Source organism: Lucilia sericata, unplaced genomic scaffold, assembly GCF_015586225.1.
Source record: "Lucilia sericata isolate MDLA Ls3-8-SP2 unplaced genomic scaffold, ASM1558622v1 Contig001001F_arrow, whole genome shotgun sequence".
NCBI classification, from domain to species: Eukaryota; Metazoa; Arthropoda; class Insecta; order Diptera; family Calliphoridae; genus Lucilia; species Lucilia sericata.
In genome coordinates this window covers 80,402-95,084 of record NW_023994983.1, presented here as the reverse complement: position 1 = coordinate 95,084, position 14,683 = coordinate 80,402, and the positions used below count along the sequence as shown (strand labels likewise).

Below are 14,683 nucleotides of genomic sequence, written 5' to 3'. Positions count from 1 at the left end.
GAACCAATCGTACGGAGTAAAAACAGTTAAAGTAGGCGTGTTTCTCTGCTATCACCATTGCTTTTGAAGCGAACTAATAAAACAAAAACAACAACAACAATTGCTTGAATATATGGGCAGCAAGAGTTTCCGATATAACAATAGCTCTAAAGGCAAACGGACAGACAGACATACAGAGCAAATGGACGGACGGATGGCTGGATGGACAGACTTTGCCAGAGAGCTGCTGTTAAGTTGAGCTCCTCTTTTTTTGTTGGTAGTAAAAGTAGTCGTAGTGGTAGTTAATATTGTTGTAGTTGTAATGCCTGGGATTCGCTGTGCGCATTTTTGTTAGTGTTGTTTTTGTATAATGGGCCTACAAAAACCAGTTGTTGTAACAATTTGGAAAACACAAAAAACCCAACAACTCACCCAGCAAGCTACAACTCAGTGAGTACAAAAACAACAACATCAAGAAGAAAAAAGTAGTGATAATTTAACTCAAAGAGTCACTACTCTATTATCAGTAGCATAAACACACAGATACTCTCATGAACACACACTAACAAATTGCACCCTCTCATATACACACACAGGCAATGAGTTCAATTCACATACATACAGAAGGTGTTGTGTTGCTCCCTGTGTGCTACTTGTACTTCTAGAGAGAGTAAAAAAAATTCAAGAGATTGAGTCTTATCGTTAGAACCGACTTCAAATCAGTCCACTACAACACTTTGAATCGTACACAACCAAAGACAAAGTGATACGGTACTAAAAACTGAAAAAAAAAAACAATTTTATGAAAATATATAATAACCATAGAAAAAAGAGAGTAACGAAATTTTACTAAAAACTAAATTTTACGTAAATTTTTCTAACAAACTAAAAGTGAAAATCAAACTAAAACGTGTTACATAGTAATAATAAAGTGTTTAAGAACTATTCTAAACTTAATTAACTACCAAATAACTATATTTAAAACCAAATAAAAAAAAAAAAACAACAAAATGTCTTCAACATCGGCTTCACCCATTAGCAACATCACCGTAGATGATGAGCTCAATATCAGAGAACAAGGTAAGTTTTCGTGAAAGCGACGGCATTTGCAAAATACCCCACAATTCACTTATGGATTACTGTGTTATTTTTTTTTTGTTGTAAAACTGTAAAGAAATTGAAACTCATGAGGTTATTTTTTTAAATAAAATTTTAGATTTCTCCACGGAATATATCAATATTAAAGAAGAACGTGAAAGTAGCATTTCACCCATATTGACTCCACCACACACGCCGACGGATGCTTCTACTACACGTAGAAACAGTACTAGTCTGCCAACACAAAATTCTCTTTATGAATTGGAACAATTGCGCTCGGTTAATGCTCAAATTCAACCCAGATCTTATGTTTCCATTATGGAACCACATTTGCAACAACAGGCTCATCTTGCCCAGCAACAGCAGCAACAACAACAACAGCATCAACATCGTTTATGGTTGCAAATGCAACAACAGCAGCAACAACAACCTCATGCTTTACCTTATCCTGCTGCAGCTGGCAATCAATTTTTACATGCTGCCGATCCTTTGGCTGCCCAACATCAAGCTTTATTGATGAATCAATGGATACGCAATGCTGCTCTTTACCAACATCAACACCAGCATCAGCAACATCACCACCATCATCATGCCCATCACAATCAACATGCTTTGCATGCTATGCGTCCTTATCCCGCTGCTTTGCATGGTTTACACCCGGCGGCTGCAGCTGCCCGTTTGGGCGCCTGTGCCGGTTTGCCACCCATGAAACTAGCAGCTGGTGTGGCCACCACCGGCTCCCGACCAAAGAAACAATTCATTTGCAAATACTGCAATCGTCACTTTACCAAATCCTACAATTTACTCATCCATGAACGCACCCATACCGATGAACGTCCCTACTCTTGTGATATCTGCGGCAAGGCTTTCCGTCGTCAAGATCATTTACGTGATCACCGCTATATACACTCCAAAGAGAAGCCTTTCAAGTGTGGTGATTGCGGCAAAGGCTTTTGCCAATCGCGCACTTTGGCCGTACACAAAATCACCCATTTGGAAGAAGGACCCCACAAGTGCCCCATCTGTCATCGTTCTTTCAATCAACGCGCCAATCTCAAAGCTCACTTGCAATCACACAGTGAAGGTCAACTGGCCGCCTCCAGCGAAAATGTTAGTGAATCAACCCAGGCATTGAATACAAGTCAACCTGAAATGTTGGTCAACAACAAAGAACAATATACTCAGCTAACCCATCAGCCCCAAACCTCTCCCGTGCTCGATCTATCATCCTCCGGTCTACCAGCAGTAAGCAAACCCAAACGCAGTCTTGGTTTCACCATTGATGAGATTATGAGCCGTTAAAACCCACCAAGCTCCTACTACAACAAAGTAGCCATGGTTTTCAGTTATTTCCCCTCAACTCAGGCCCCTTTGCCGATGACGCGGTTAATAAAAGGCATTTATAAAACATCATCCAGAAGATGATTAGCCAAAACTCAACGTCAACTAAGCAAGAGAGCAAAAGCTTTAAAAGCATTTTAATGCTACTCCAAAGAAAAAAACAAGCTAAAGGACAGACAGTTACCTTTGAAAACGGGTCTTTTACATTCTACAACTCTACAATTTATTTATAAATTTTATATAAAATATTCTTGTAAATTAAAAGTGAAGTAAATTAAAGTGAAGGTCGTTCTCACTAAATACCAACAACTCACGTAAAACACGCACTACGTGTAAGCACAATATATATATATATATATATAAATTTAAGCAAAAACAAAAGGTTAAATTGCAATCAACATTTTACTTAGCGGTTGGTTAACCCCCTGCTACATGTTTAAACTCAATCCAAAGAGGAATAAAGAAACAAATTATTCACCAAACAAATTATTTTATATTTTTTATTTTTATTTTATACATTAATTCACCGTAATAGTATTATTCTGCTCCTTTTATTATTATTACAAAGCATACAAACACTCCGTTTCAAACTAAGCATGCAGCTATAGTTAAGCTTAACACCAAAAAACTGGTACCTACCTTTGGTACATTGTATTGTATGCTTAGCTATAAAAAAACGTATTGGTGGTGGAATGGCATAATGGTATAAATGGCATAAATTAAAACGGTTTTTTTTATTTTTCTAAAAAAAATATTTATATTTATTTATATGCTTTTTATATAGCATGTTCTTCCAGTCATCGTTATCATTATTTATTGCTCCCTACAAAACAAAAAATACAAAAAAAAAAAAACATGTATATCAACCTCAACAAAAAAAATATTTAAAAATAAGCCACAAAAAAACCCAACCAGCAGCACCTTGTTTTTTACTGTAAAAACTCCAAAAAATAGTAATAAAATCAAATAATGAAATAAAATTCAAATTTTATACCAAAGCACTTATTACCTGTAAAATATTTTAAAATTTAGTTAAATTATTTATATGTAAAGTAGTCATTAGTTTATTATTATTTTAAATTATTTATAAAAGAATCAAATTTTTAATAATTTTTAATTAATAAAATAAATCCTGTATGTACCTTTAATAGTTTGTAAATTTTTAGCAAATTGTTTTTTTTTTAATAAAAATAAAAGACTGTATTTTTTTATCATTCACTCAGCACATAACTTTTGTTTTATTTTTTTCCTAAAAAAATTTTATTATTTGTTATTAACAAAGAATAATAAGAAGTTGGACTATGACATTGTTTTACAACAATAACATTTCCTTCTCTTCACAGACGAGTTCTGTGTAAATTCAACACACTTGTGAGAACTCAATTCTCTCACAATACTTCAAAACTTCTTCGCGAAAATACCGGGATAATAGGACTTGAACGACGTTTTTTCACAAACACATAACTATTTTTTAATTTTTTATACAATTTTATCGCATTTAACAATCCGAAATATTTTTATTTTTCACAAACTAAAAAAATATTTTTTTAATTTTTTTGACAATTAATTTTTGTGTGTTGAAATTAAAATTGACAAAACAAAGTTGTATATTTTAGTATTGAAAATGAAAAAATTATTTAAAATAAACTTATTTTTTTGCAAAAAAAGAGATTTTAAGTCCGAAAAATATATTTATTAAATGTTTACTGATTGGATGTGGGCAAAATAAATTAAAAAATCTGCGAATGTAGAAATTTAAATGTTATTTATTTTTCCTAAAATTTTTATGTACGATTTTATGCAAGTATGTATGTTTGGAAAGTGTGGTGAAAGTGGTTGGAGCTCCAATACTAATACAAAAATTCTACCAATACATACTTAGAGTTAGGTACCGAATGACAACTCCTTTACGTACCAACTGACAAGCCCCAATTTCTTTATATTCTTTGGTTATTAATTTTATTATTTATTTATAATATTTTGAAATGTTCTACTACTGTAAATGTCTATAAAATTAATTGTTATTACAATGATCTCAAGTATTAGTTAAATGTAGAAATTAATGGTTGTATGTATGAATAAATTTGAATAATTAAATATTTGTATATTGAAAATAATATCACTTGTAGTTTTTTTTAAACAATTATATTTTTTATAGTGGATTAATAAAGAATATAGGCAAATATTCCGTTTAATGCAAAATAAGTCTTGGCAAATTATGATTCGTTTAAATTGTTGTTTTGAAAAAAAAAAAATAAAACGTGTATTGGGATTAAAATCTAGTTCCCAATGTCGATTTTTATATACCAATAACTTTATAATCGGTACAAGTTGTAGATGCTGAATAGGCTTAGCTTTTAACGGGTCGTTAAAATATACAGGAGCTTTCTTAGCCTGCACTAAGGCAACTCAAAGATAAGGTTTTTCCCTCCAGAATTAAACTGGCACTGAACTAGAATTCAACTAGAGATGAACTTGAACTAAACTAGACTAGACTGAACTAAACTGAACTAGAACTGAACGAACCTGAACTAGAACTGAACTAGAACTGAACTAGAACTGAACTTAGAACTGAACTAGAACTGAACTAGAACTGAACTAGACTGAACTAGAACTGAACTAGAACTGAACGAGAACTGAACTAGACTGAACTAGAACTGAAACTAGAACTGAACTAGAACTGAACTAGAACTGAACTAGAACTGAACTAAACGAACTAGAACTGAACTAGAACTGAACTAGAACTGAAAACTAGAACTGAAACTAGAACTGAACTAAACTGAACTAGAACTGAACTAGAACTGAACTAGAACTGAACTAGAACTGAACTAGAACTGAACTAGAACTGAACTAGAACTGAACTAGAACTGAACTAGAACTGAACTAGAACTGAACTAGAACTGAACTAGAACTGAACTAGAACTGAACTAGAACTGACTAGAACTGAACTATAACTGAACTAGAACAGAACTAGAACTACTAGAACTGAACTAGAACTGAACTAGAACTGAACTTAGAAACTGAACTAGAACTGAACTAGAACTGAACTAGAACTGAACTAGAACTGAACGAGAACTGAACTAGAACTGAACTAGAACTGAACTAGAACTGAACTAGAACTGAACTAGAACTGAACTAGAACTGAACTAGAACTGAACTAGAACTGAACTAGAACTGAACTAGAACTGAACTAGAAACTGAACTAGAACTGAACTAGAACTGAACTAGAACTGAACTAGAACTGAACTAGAACTGAACTAGAACTGAACTAGAACTGAACTAGAACTGAACTAGAACTGAACTAGAACTGAACTAGAACTGAACTAGAACTGAACTAGAACTGAACTAGAACTGAACTAGAACTGAACTAGAACTGAACTAGAACTGAACTAGAACTGAACTAGAACTGAACTAGAACTGAACTAGAACTGAACTAGAACTGAACTAGAACTGAACTAGAACTGAACTAGAACTGAACTAGAACTGAACTAGAACTGAACTAGAACTGAACTAGAACTGAACTAGAACTGAACTAGAACTGAACTAGAACTGAACTAGAACTGAACTAGAACTGAACTAGAACTGAACTAGAACTGAACTAGAACTGAACTAGAACTGAACTAGAACTGAACTAGAACTGAACTAGAACTGAACTAGAACTGAACTAGAACTGAACTAGAACTGAACTAGAACTGAACTAGAACTGAACTAGAACTGAACTAGAACAGAACTAGAACAGAACTAGAACAGAACTAGAACTGAACTAGAACTGAACTAGAACTGAACTAGAACTGAAATAGAACTGAACTAGAACTGAACTAGAACTGAACTAGAACTGAACTAGAACTGAACTAGAACTGAACTAGAACTGAACTAGAACTGAACTAGAACTGAACTAGAACTGAACTAGAACTGAACTAGAACTGAACTAGAACTGAACTAGAACTGAACTAGAACTGAACTAGAACTGAACTAGAACTGAACTAGAACTGAACTAGAACTGAACTAGAACTGAACTAGAACTGAACTAGAACTGAACTAGAACTGAACTAGAACTGAACTAGAACTGAACTAGAACTGAACTAGAACTGAACTAGAACTGAACTAGAACTGAACTAGAACTGAACTAGAACTGAACTAGAACTAGAACGAACTAGAACTGAACTAGAACTGAACTAGAACTGAACTAGAACTGAACTAGAACTGAACTAGAAACTGAACTAGAACTGAACTAGAACTGAACTAGAACTGAACTAGAACTGAACTAGAACTGAACTAGAACTGAACTAGAACTGAACTAGAACTGAACTAGAACTGAACTAGAAACTGAACTAGAACTGAACTAAATCTGAAACTGGAGCTGAACTAGAATATATTTACAGTAAGAGTAGAGTCAGTATAGTAACTACATTGTAGACGAAAGACGATTCTACAAGCAGTCATGTGTTTTTGCTGTGTATCCGTTTTCCTTCCTTTAAATTAATTTATCAATATTAAAAGAGTAGATTGCTAATTTTGCTATTTTTTGCCACACTTGCATCCAGAAGTGGTGGACTTTAATATAACGATTTTGTTGGATAGATCCTTATGTCACAAAAAGCGTTATATCGATCGAATGTTTTATCTATTAAAAACCATCAATTTGTTGGTTTAAAGGTTCTGGTGAATTCTAATGCCAAGTCTTCATTGTTTTCAATATGAACATGACTTTACATATCCTTTTTAAACTACATCTAAACTTGTCTTCCAATCACAAAATTTTTAACTAAGATATCATGTTCTGTAAATTTGATTTGGTCTAAAAAGGCTCATAATTACTCTATTTTCCTAAAAAAAGAAAGAATAAACTAAAACAATTTTCTGGTAACCCACACTTCATTTAAACTACATTTTTAAATTTCCTCCATTAGGGTGGTCTGCCAAACAAACAATTCATTTACCTTAAAATTGAAGTAAAATTCTACATAATTATGTTATCTATTTCTCTATGATGTGATTGACACAATAAGGTAAACAACGTCAAGGGCAGCATGCAAACATAGAACAAAATTTCTGTGAAAAGGTACAAATTACTGAAAAAAAAGAAAAAATTGGCAAAAAGTGATAAAAGAAACCTGCCCTTGTTGATATCAAAAACTCATTCAATACTACCACCCGTGCCAATAGCTGCATGAAGGACAAACAGCACTTCCTAGGATCTAGTTTCCTTGTTTTATTCTAATGAAGTAGAAAATGCATTTTCAAAAGAAAACCCAACAATCGTATAACGTGAGTTGAACACGTTCATTTGCTCTGTTTGTTTTTTTGTTTTTGAAGGGATATGACTTTTGTTGTCCTTGTTCTTTTACTAGTTCCTGTTGTTAACAACTCCAAACATGTCATTAAATGGTTTGTTAGTACACGAAATGTGGCTCACTTTTAAAGAAGTGAAACAAATTTTGAAAGGACGCAAATGTCAGAAGAAATACAAATTGAAATGTGTGTAATGTTTATTATTTAAAACATGTAGACAATAGCATCCAATCTACAGTCATCCCATCTTCATATATCCATCGATCTTGTTTTATTTTTTCTGTATATTTTTTTTTTTTTGCTAAAGAGTAGAAGTCATACTGTGAATATGCCACCCTAGTTGCGGAACAGATTCATTTAATTGTTGACCAGAATTTTCAAATAAATTTCGACAGGATTCAATCAATATTAATATTTGAATGTTTTCTCTCTCTCTCTCTTGCTCTTCGAACAGCAACGTATAGTAGTGGTGGTGTTGTTGCAACCCCGCTGCGACTTTCACAAAATATTTTGGCCAGTTGCAATGAGGATTTGTGCAATGATTACAATTGTGGACAGGGTGTAACTAATTTTACACACTCACAGTAACAAAATATACTCTCGCTTTAGTGAATGTTCGTGTGAGTGTGTGAGTGTGTGTATAGCACTATACAAGGCGTGTTGATCCTTTTCTCTAGCGTTGTTGCCTATCCAGCCAAGATCCCTACAAGCTCTACTGCTGAGACTCTAATGTTTGGGAAAACAACAACAATAAATACTATAGAAATTGTAGGCTCTGCTGGACAACCCTCTTGGTTGGTTGGCCATGGTTGAGGCCATAAAATAAACCTCCATACCAATGTTAAAATGTTAAAATGTTTCATCACAGCAAGAAGGCTTATCTTGTTTTGTACATCCATTAAATGGTCACTTTAACTCTCTGAACAGTTTTGCCCAAATATTTGAGGCCTTTAAATAACACATCAAATCTTTAACATGCTGTTAAAAATTTGTTGTTGAGTTTTTCGTAAATTGTTTCCAAACAAATTGTTTACATCCTGTAGAGCCGCAGTTGGTATCCTGTGTTAATATCTTTAGACTCAATCTCTCCTCGTGTCTCTGCTGACCCAAACAACCAACCAACTAAAAGCCATGTAATGTAACCAAACAACACAGGGTTTTTTCTAATCTATTCCTTTATTTGGCCAACAATTAAAATTTCTTTTTTGTGTTGTTTTTTTTTTTTTTTGCAAATTTTCATTATTTTTTGTTTTGCGTTTTTAAACAATCAAGTTGAAAATATTTACCCAACAATTTATTTCAATATTTTGAAAACAAAATCCTTTATTTTCGAAATAAGCATAAAAGTATGTGCAAAGGATGTGTGTCTAAACTGTATTATCCTGAGGTGTTATTTACGCATATCAATGTCACATTAAATATCAGGTTTGTTTGTATGTTTTGTTTTCTTCCTTAAAAAGGCAAACAAAATCAATTGATTGCAAAAAACAAAAGAAAATAATATACAAATTCCATTTGCCTCAAAGCCTCAAGGGACATGTTTATGCCACACACACACACGCTCTTTAACTCTCCCCATTGTTTGAAAAGTGTATTAAGACAAAATTTTAAGGCCATTTTCACATCTTTGTGGCATAGCCAGCAATTGTAAATTTCTTGCCAATTTTTGGTTTAATTTCTAAAAGGGCAGGTGAGCACATGAGTGCTGTTCAATAATATTTTTGACTCTTTTGACTTTAAAACCATCATAATGTAAAAATTTTAATTTCAATGTAAATTTATTTTCATAGGGCAACGTGTGCCCAAATTGTGACCATATGTATGTTATTATCTGCCAACTGTGTGTTCTATTTGTTTGCCATAATATATATAAAATATATAAAGATAACATATTTGCAATATGTTACACAAATTCAATTCTAATTTTCATTATTTTATTGTTTGATGTGTTTTTTTTCTTAAGGGAGTCAAACAATTGTTTGCCAATCATTATGAAAAGTTATTGCAATATGGTGTGAGGTTAGGCTCCCCGATGTTTTGCAGTTTTCTCGGGAGTTTAACCCTCCATTGTTTAACTCCAATTGGCTTTATTTTTAGTTTTCACCCAAACAGCAAATTTTAAACAAATTTATTTCTTTTACTTTTAAAATCAATTTGTGTGGTATTCGCTTGATCGTACGTGTTTAACTCGTGTCCTATTTTCCTGAAATTTTAAGAGAGGTCTAGTCTCTAGTCTATAGTCTAGTCTATAGTCTAGTCTATAGTCTAGTCTATAGTCTAGTCTATAGTCTAGTCTATAGTCTAGTCTATAGTCTAGTCTATAGTCTAGTCTATAGTCTAGTCTATAGTCTAGTCTATTGTCTATTCTATAGTCTAGTCTATTGTCTATTCTATAGTCTAGTCTATAGTCTAGTCTATAGTCTAGTCTATAGTCTAGCCTATAGTCTAGTCTATAGTCTAGTCTATAGTCTAGTCTATAGTCTAGTCTATAGTCTAGTCTATAGTCTAGTCTATAGTCTAGTCTATAGTCTAGTCTATAGTCTAGTCTATAGTCTAGTCTATAGTCTAGTCTATAGTCTAGTCTATAGTCTAGTCTATAGTCTAGTCTATAGTCTAGTCTATAGTCTAGTCTATAGTCTAGTCTATAGTCTAGTCTATAGTCTAGTCTATAGTCTAGTCTATAGTCTAGTCTATAGTCTAGTCTATAGTCTAGTCTATAGTCTAGTCTATAGTCTAGTCTATAGTCTAGTCTATAGTCTAGTCTATAGTCTAGTCTATAGTCTAGTCTATAGTCTAGTCTATAGTCTAGTCTATAGTCTAGTCTATAGTCTAGTCTATAGTCTAGTCTATAGTCTAGTCTATAGTCTAGTCTATAGTCTAGTCTATAGTCTAGTCTATAGTCTAGTCTAGTCTATAGTCTAGTCTATAGTCTAGTCTATAGTCTAGTCTATAGTCTAGTCTATAGTCTAGTCTATAGGTCTAGTCTATAGTCTAGTCTATAGTATAGTCTATAGTCTAGTCTTATAGTCTAGTCTAGTAGTCCTATAGTCTAGTCTATGTCTAGTCTATAGTCTAGTCTATAGTCTAGTCTATAGTCTAGTCTATAGTCTAGTCTATAGTCTAGTCTATAGTCTAGTCTATAGTCTAGTCTATAGTCTAGTCTATAGTCTAGTCTATAGTCTAGTCCTATAGTCTAGTCTATAGTCTAGTCTATAGTCTAGTCTATAGTCTAGTCTATAGTCTAGTCTATAGTCTAGTCTATAGTCTAGTCTATAGTCTAGTCTATAGTCTAGTCTATAGTCTAGTCTATAGTCTAGTCTATAGTCTAGTCTATAGTCTAGTCTATAGTCTAGTCTATAGTCTATTCTATAGTCTAGTCTATAGTCTAGTCTATAGTCTAGGCTATAGTCTAGACTATAGTCTAGTCTATAGTCTAGTCTATAGTATATTCTATAATCTATTCTATAGTATATTCTATAGTCTATTCTATAGTATATTCTATAGTCTATTATATAGTCTAGTCTATAGTCTATTCTATAGTCTAGTCTATAGTCTATTCTATAGTCTAGTCTATAGTCTAGTCTATAGTCTAGTTTATAGTCTGAACTATAGTCTAGTCTATAGTCTAGTCTATAGTATAGTCTATAGTATAGTCTAGTCTATAGTCTAGTCTATAGTCTAGTCTATAGTGTAGTCTATAGTCTAGTCTATAGTCTAGTCTATAGTCTAGTCTATAGTGTAGTCTATAGTCTAGTCTATAGTCTAGTCTATAGTCTATTCTATAGTCTATTATATAGTATATTCTATAGTCTATTCTATAGTATATTCTATAGTCTATTCTATAGTATATTCTATAGTCTATTCTATAGTCTATTCTATAGTCTATTATATAGTCTAGTTTATAGTCTAGCCTATAGTCTATTCTATAGTCTAGTCTATAGTCTAGTCTATAGTCTAGTTTATAGTCTGAACTATAGTCTAGTCTATAGTCTAGTCTATATTCTTAATATTCTTAATTTTTACTTCAGTGATCTAAGAGCAGGTATCGATGAGAGTGCTAAATTACATCTCTGACTAAGACATCTTAAGTACATAAGGTGTCTGTTTTCTTTCGTATTATCATTATACGATCAATTCACCGATCGAAACGTTAAGGTGAAGGTAGTAGAAAACTTTGTTTTGAAAGCTCATAACCATTTTCTAAGCTCCTATCTTAAGTGAATGTATATTCTCATTTTGAATCTTATATTCTCTGTAATGCTATTGTCATTGATCAGTTCTAGTCTCGTTCTACGATCAATTTACTGGTCGTAGAAGAAAGTTAAAGGAAAATTTCTATCTTTTTTGTTTCTTAACGCCATTTCTTCAGTAATCAGTAATTCATATTGATCTAAACAATCGCAGTTTAATTTCCTCAAAAAGCTGTACTTTCTCACCTACTTTTGTAGTTCCACATTTCATATCTTAACTACGATCTATTGAGTGATCTTCAAGGAAAGCTGGAGTAAATGAACTTAATTTTTATCTTTAGTTAGTCGGAAGTATTGTTGGTTAAGCTTTAAAATATTCCTTAACTTTTAAAATTATTAAGTGGGACTATGTAAAGGTTTCATTTTATTTTCGATCATATGGGCAAGTGGTAGATGGAGAAAGATGATCATTCTTATCATATATTATTGTTAGTTCAGTAGTATGGACATGAAAATTTGAGCGTTATTTGCAAACGCAAAGAATTATATTTTCCAAAAATTCGCAGAATTCTATTTGAGCGGAATTGAAGTAAAAAGTTGCTTCTGTTTTTCAACTAATGTAAACGTGATTTTCTAAAAACTGTTATAATAATTTTTAGGTTATTGAGTATGTAAAAAAAGAACAGAATTAATTTCCTCGAATTACTAATATTATATTGTCCTTTTTATCTTCGTATAGAATTCTAAATCAATTAAAATCCTAAAAAAAAATTGATCGGACCCAATACACTTAACTCTAAAACCCAATAATCTTAACAAACTATAAAATTATTTCTCACGTACACAAACTATGTCTACAGAAGTATGGCAATTACACGATCTAAAGCCATAATTAAAGTCTAAGTTAGAGAATTCCATTAAATCTACAAAAACCTTATCAATTCCCAAAACCACTAGGTCAACCTACCATAAATTGTTAGCTGGTCTATACACAAAAAAAGGTGTTTCCACATTGAAACCCTAAAAATATTTAGACAAATTCTTACTCTTAACATACAACATAAATTAAATAGAAAATGTAGGAGCATCAATCTAACTACTGATAATTCAATTCCAAGAAGGTGAAAATTGTCCTTAGTCACTGAAAAAAAATTTGGAAAAAAAATCATACATTCAACTATGTATTCAGAACCACCACCTACTGTTAGCTGAGACACTTAATTGCCCAAATAATCAAGTCAGTTAAATTCATCACAGCAATTAGAATCAGGTTTCGATAACAAGACACACATTCACAGCAATTCGTTCATACGTACTCACTCCCAGTTTAAATACTATTTACAATAAGAAAGGACAGACAGTCGTACAAACTGATAGATATTTATCGCAAATGTTTGGTTAAAATCGTAAAATGGTAAAATAAGCAACACTTGCCACTTTGGCATGCTTGTTAGGTGGGCTTGGCCAAAAATGTACATTTGAAATGTGTTGAATGCTGTTTTTGTTTTTGTATCATTTCCTAAGAATAACTTAGAATAACAATTTCTATGAATTGATTTTAATTACAACTTTACAAACCGGGTGGCCCATTTTGAATATTCACATATCAATATTTCACCTAAATGCGAATGCGTGTGTGTTTGTTTCTTTTTTGAACTAATTGAATCATTGTTTAATAAACATTTAAACAAATTTGTAACAACTTGAACAGAGAAAGAACATCATGTATCAACAAGTACTTTTTAATTTCAACATTTCCTCTTTCTATTTCTTCGATTCGCTATCGAAACTGTCAAACTTTAAAGGTGTGTCTACGTCAATATCAATCTGACGCAAGACATTGTTTGTTTCTTGTTGTTGTCATTACAATAATTTCAGTTAAACAAAAATCGGAAAAAATAAATGTTATTCTATAACAGGCATGGAAAAGACTATTGCTTAGACTATACTAAAATATAGAATAGACTAGACTATACGCTAGACTAGATTGGACTATAGACTAGACTATAGACTAGACTATAGGCTAGACTATAGGCTAGACTATAGGCTAGACTATAGGCTAGACTATAGGCTAGACTATAGGTTAGACTATAGACTAGACTACAGACTAGACTGTAGACTAGACTATAGAATAGACTATAGAAAGACTATAGACTAGACCATAGAGTAAACTATAGACTAGACTATAGACTAGACTATAGACTAGGCTATAGACTAGACTATCGACTAGACTATAGACTAGACTATAGACTAGACTATAGACTAGACTATAGACTAGACTATAGACTAGACTATAGACTAGACTATAGACTAGACTATAGACTAGACTATAGACTAGACTATAGACTAGACTATATACTAGACTATAGACTAGACTATAGACTAGACTATAGACTAGACTATAGACTAGACTATAGACTAGACTATAGACTAGACTATAGACTAGACTATAGACTAGACTATAGACTAGACTATAGACTAGACTATAGACTATACTATAGACTAGACTATAGACTAGACTATAGACTAGACTATAGACTAGACTATAGACTAGACTATAGAATAGACAATAGACTAGACTATAGACTATACTATAGACTAGACTATAGACTACACTATAGACTAGACTATAGACTACACTATAGACTACACTATAGACTAGACTATAGAATAGACTAGATAGACTATAGACTAGACTATAGACTAGACTATAGACTAGACTATAGACTAGACTATAGACTAGACTAGACTATAGACTAGACTATAGACTAGACTATAGACTA

The 14,683-nt window shown here is 32.4% G+C and overlaps 1 protein-coding gene across 1 annotated transcript; it reads left to right on the top strand.

Moving 5' to 3' along the window:
- Positions 1-539: 539 nt before the first annotated feature.
- On the top strand, positions 540-3,463 carry LOC119609541 (protein odd-skipped). The gene is made up of 2 exons (XM_037964374.1): positions 540-1,059; positions 1,196-3,463. Exons 1-2 carry the CDS (start codon positions 990-992, stop codon positions 2,377-2,379), a joined length of 1,254 nt encoding a protein of 417 aa, XP_037820302.1. The 5' UTR covers positions 540-989; the 3' UTR covers positions 2,380-3,463.
- Positions 3,464-14,683: the final 11,220 nt, after the last annotated feature.

What these genes read in the sequence shown, in the direction of transcription:
- LOC119609541 (XM_037964374.1), top strand. Translation starts at nt 990, where the DNA reads ATGTCTTCAACATCGGCTTCACCCATTAGCAACATCACCGTAGATGAT. An exon ending in GCTCAATATCAGAGAACAAG is followed by an intron (nt 1,060 to 1,195) that starts GTAAGTTTTCGT and finishes ATAAAATTTTAG; the next exon opens with ATTTCTCCACGGAATATATC.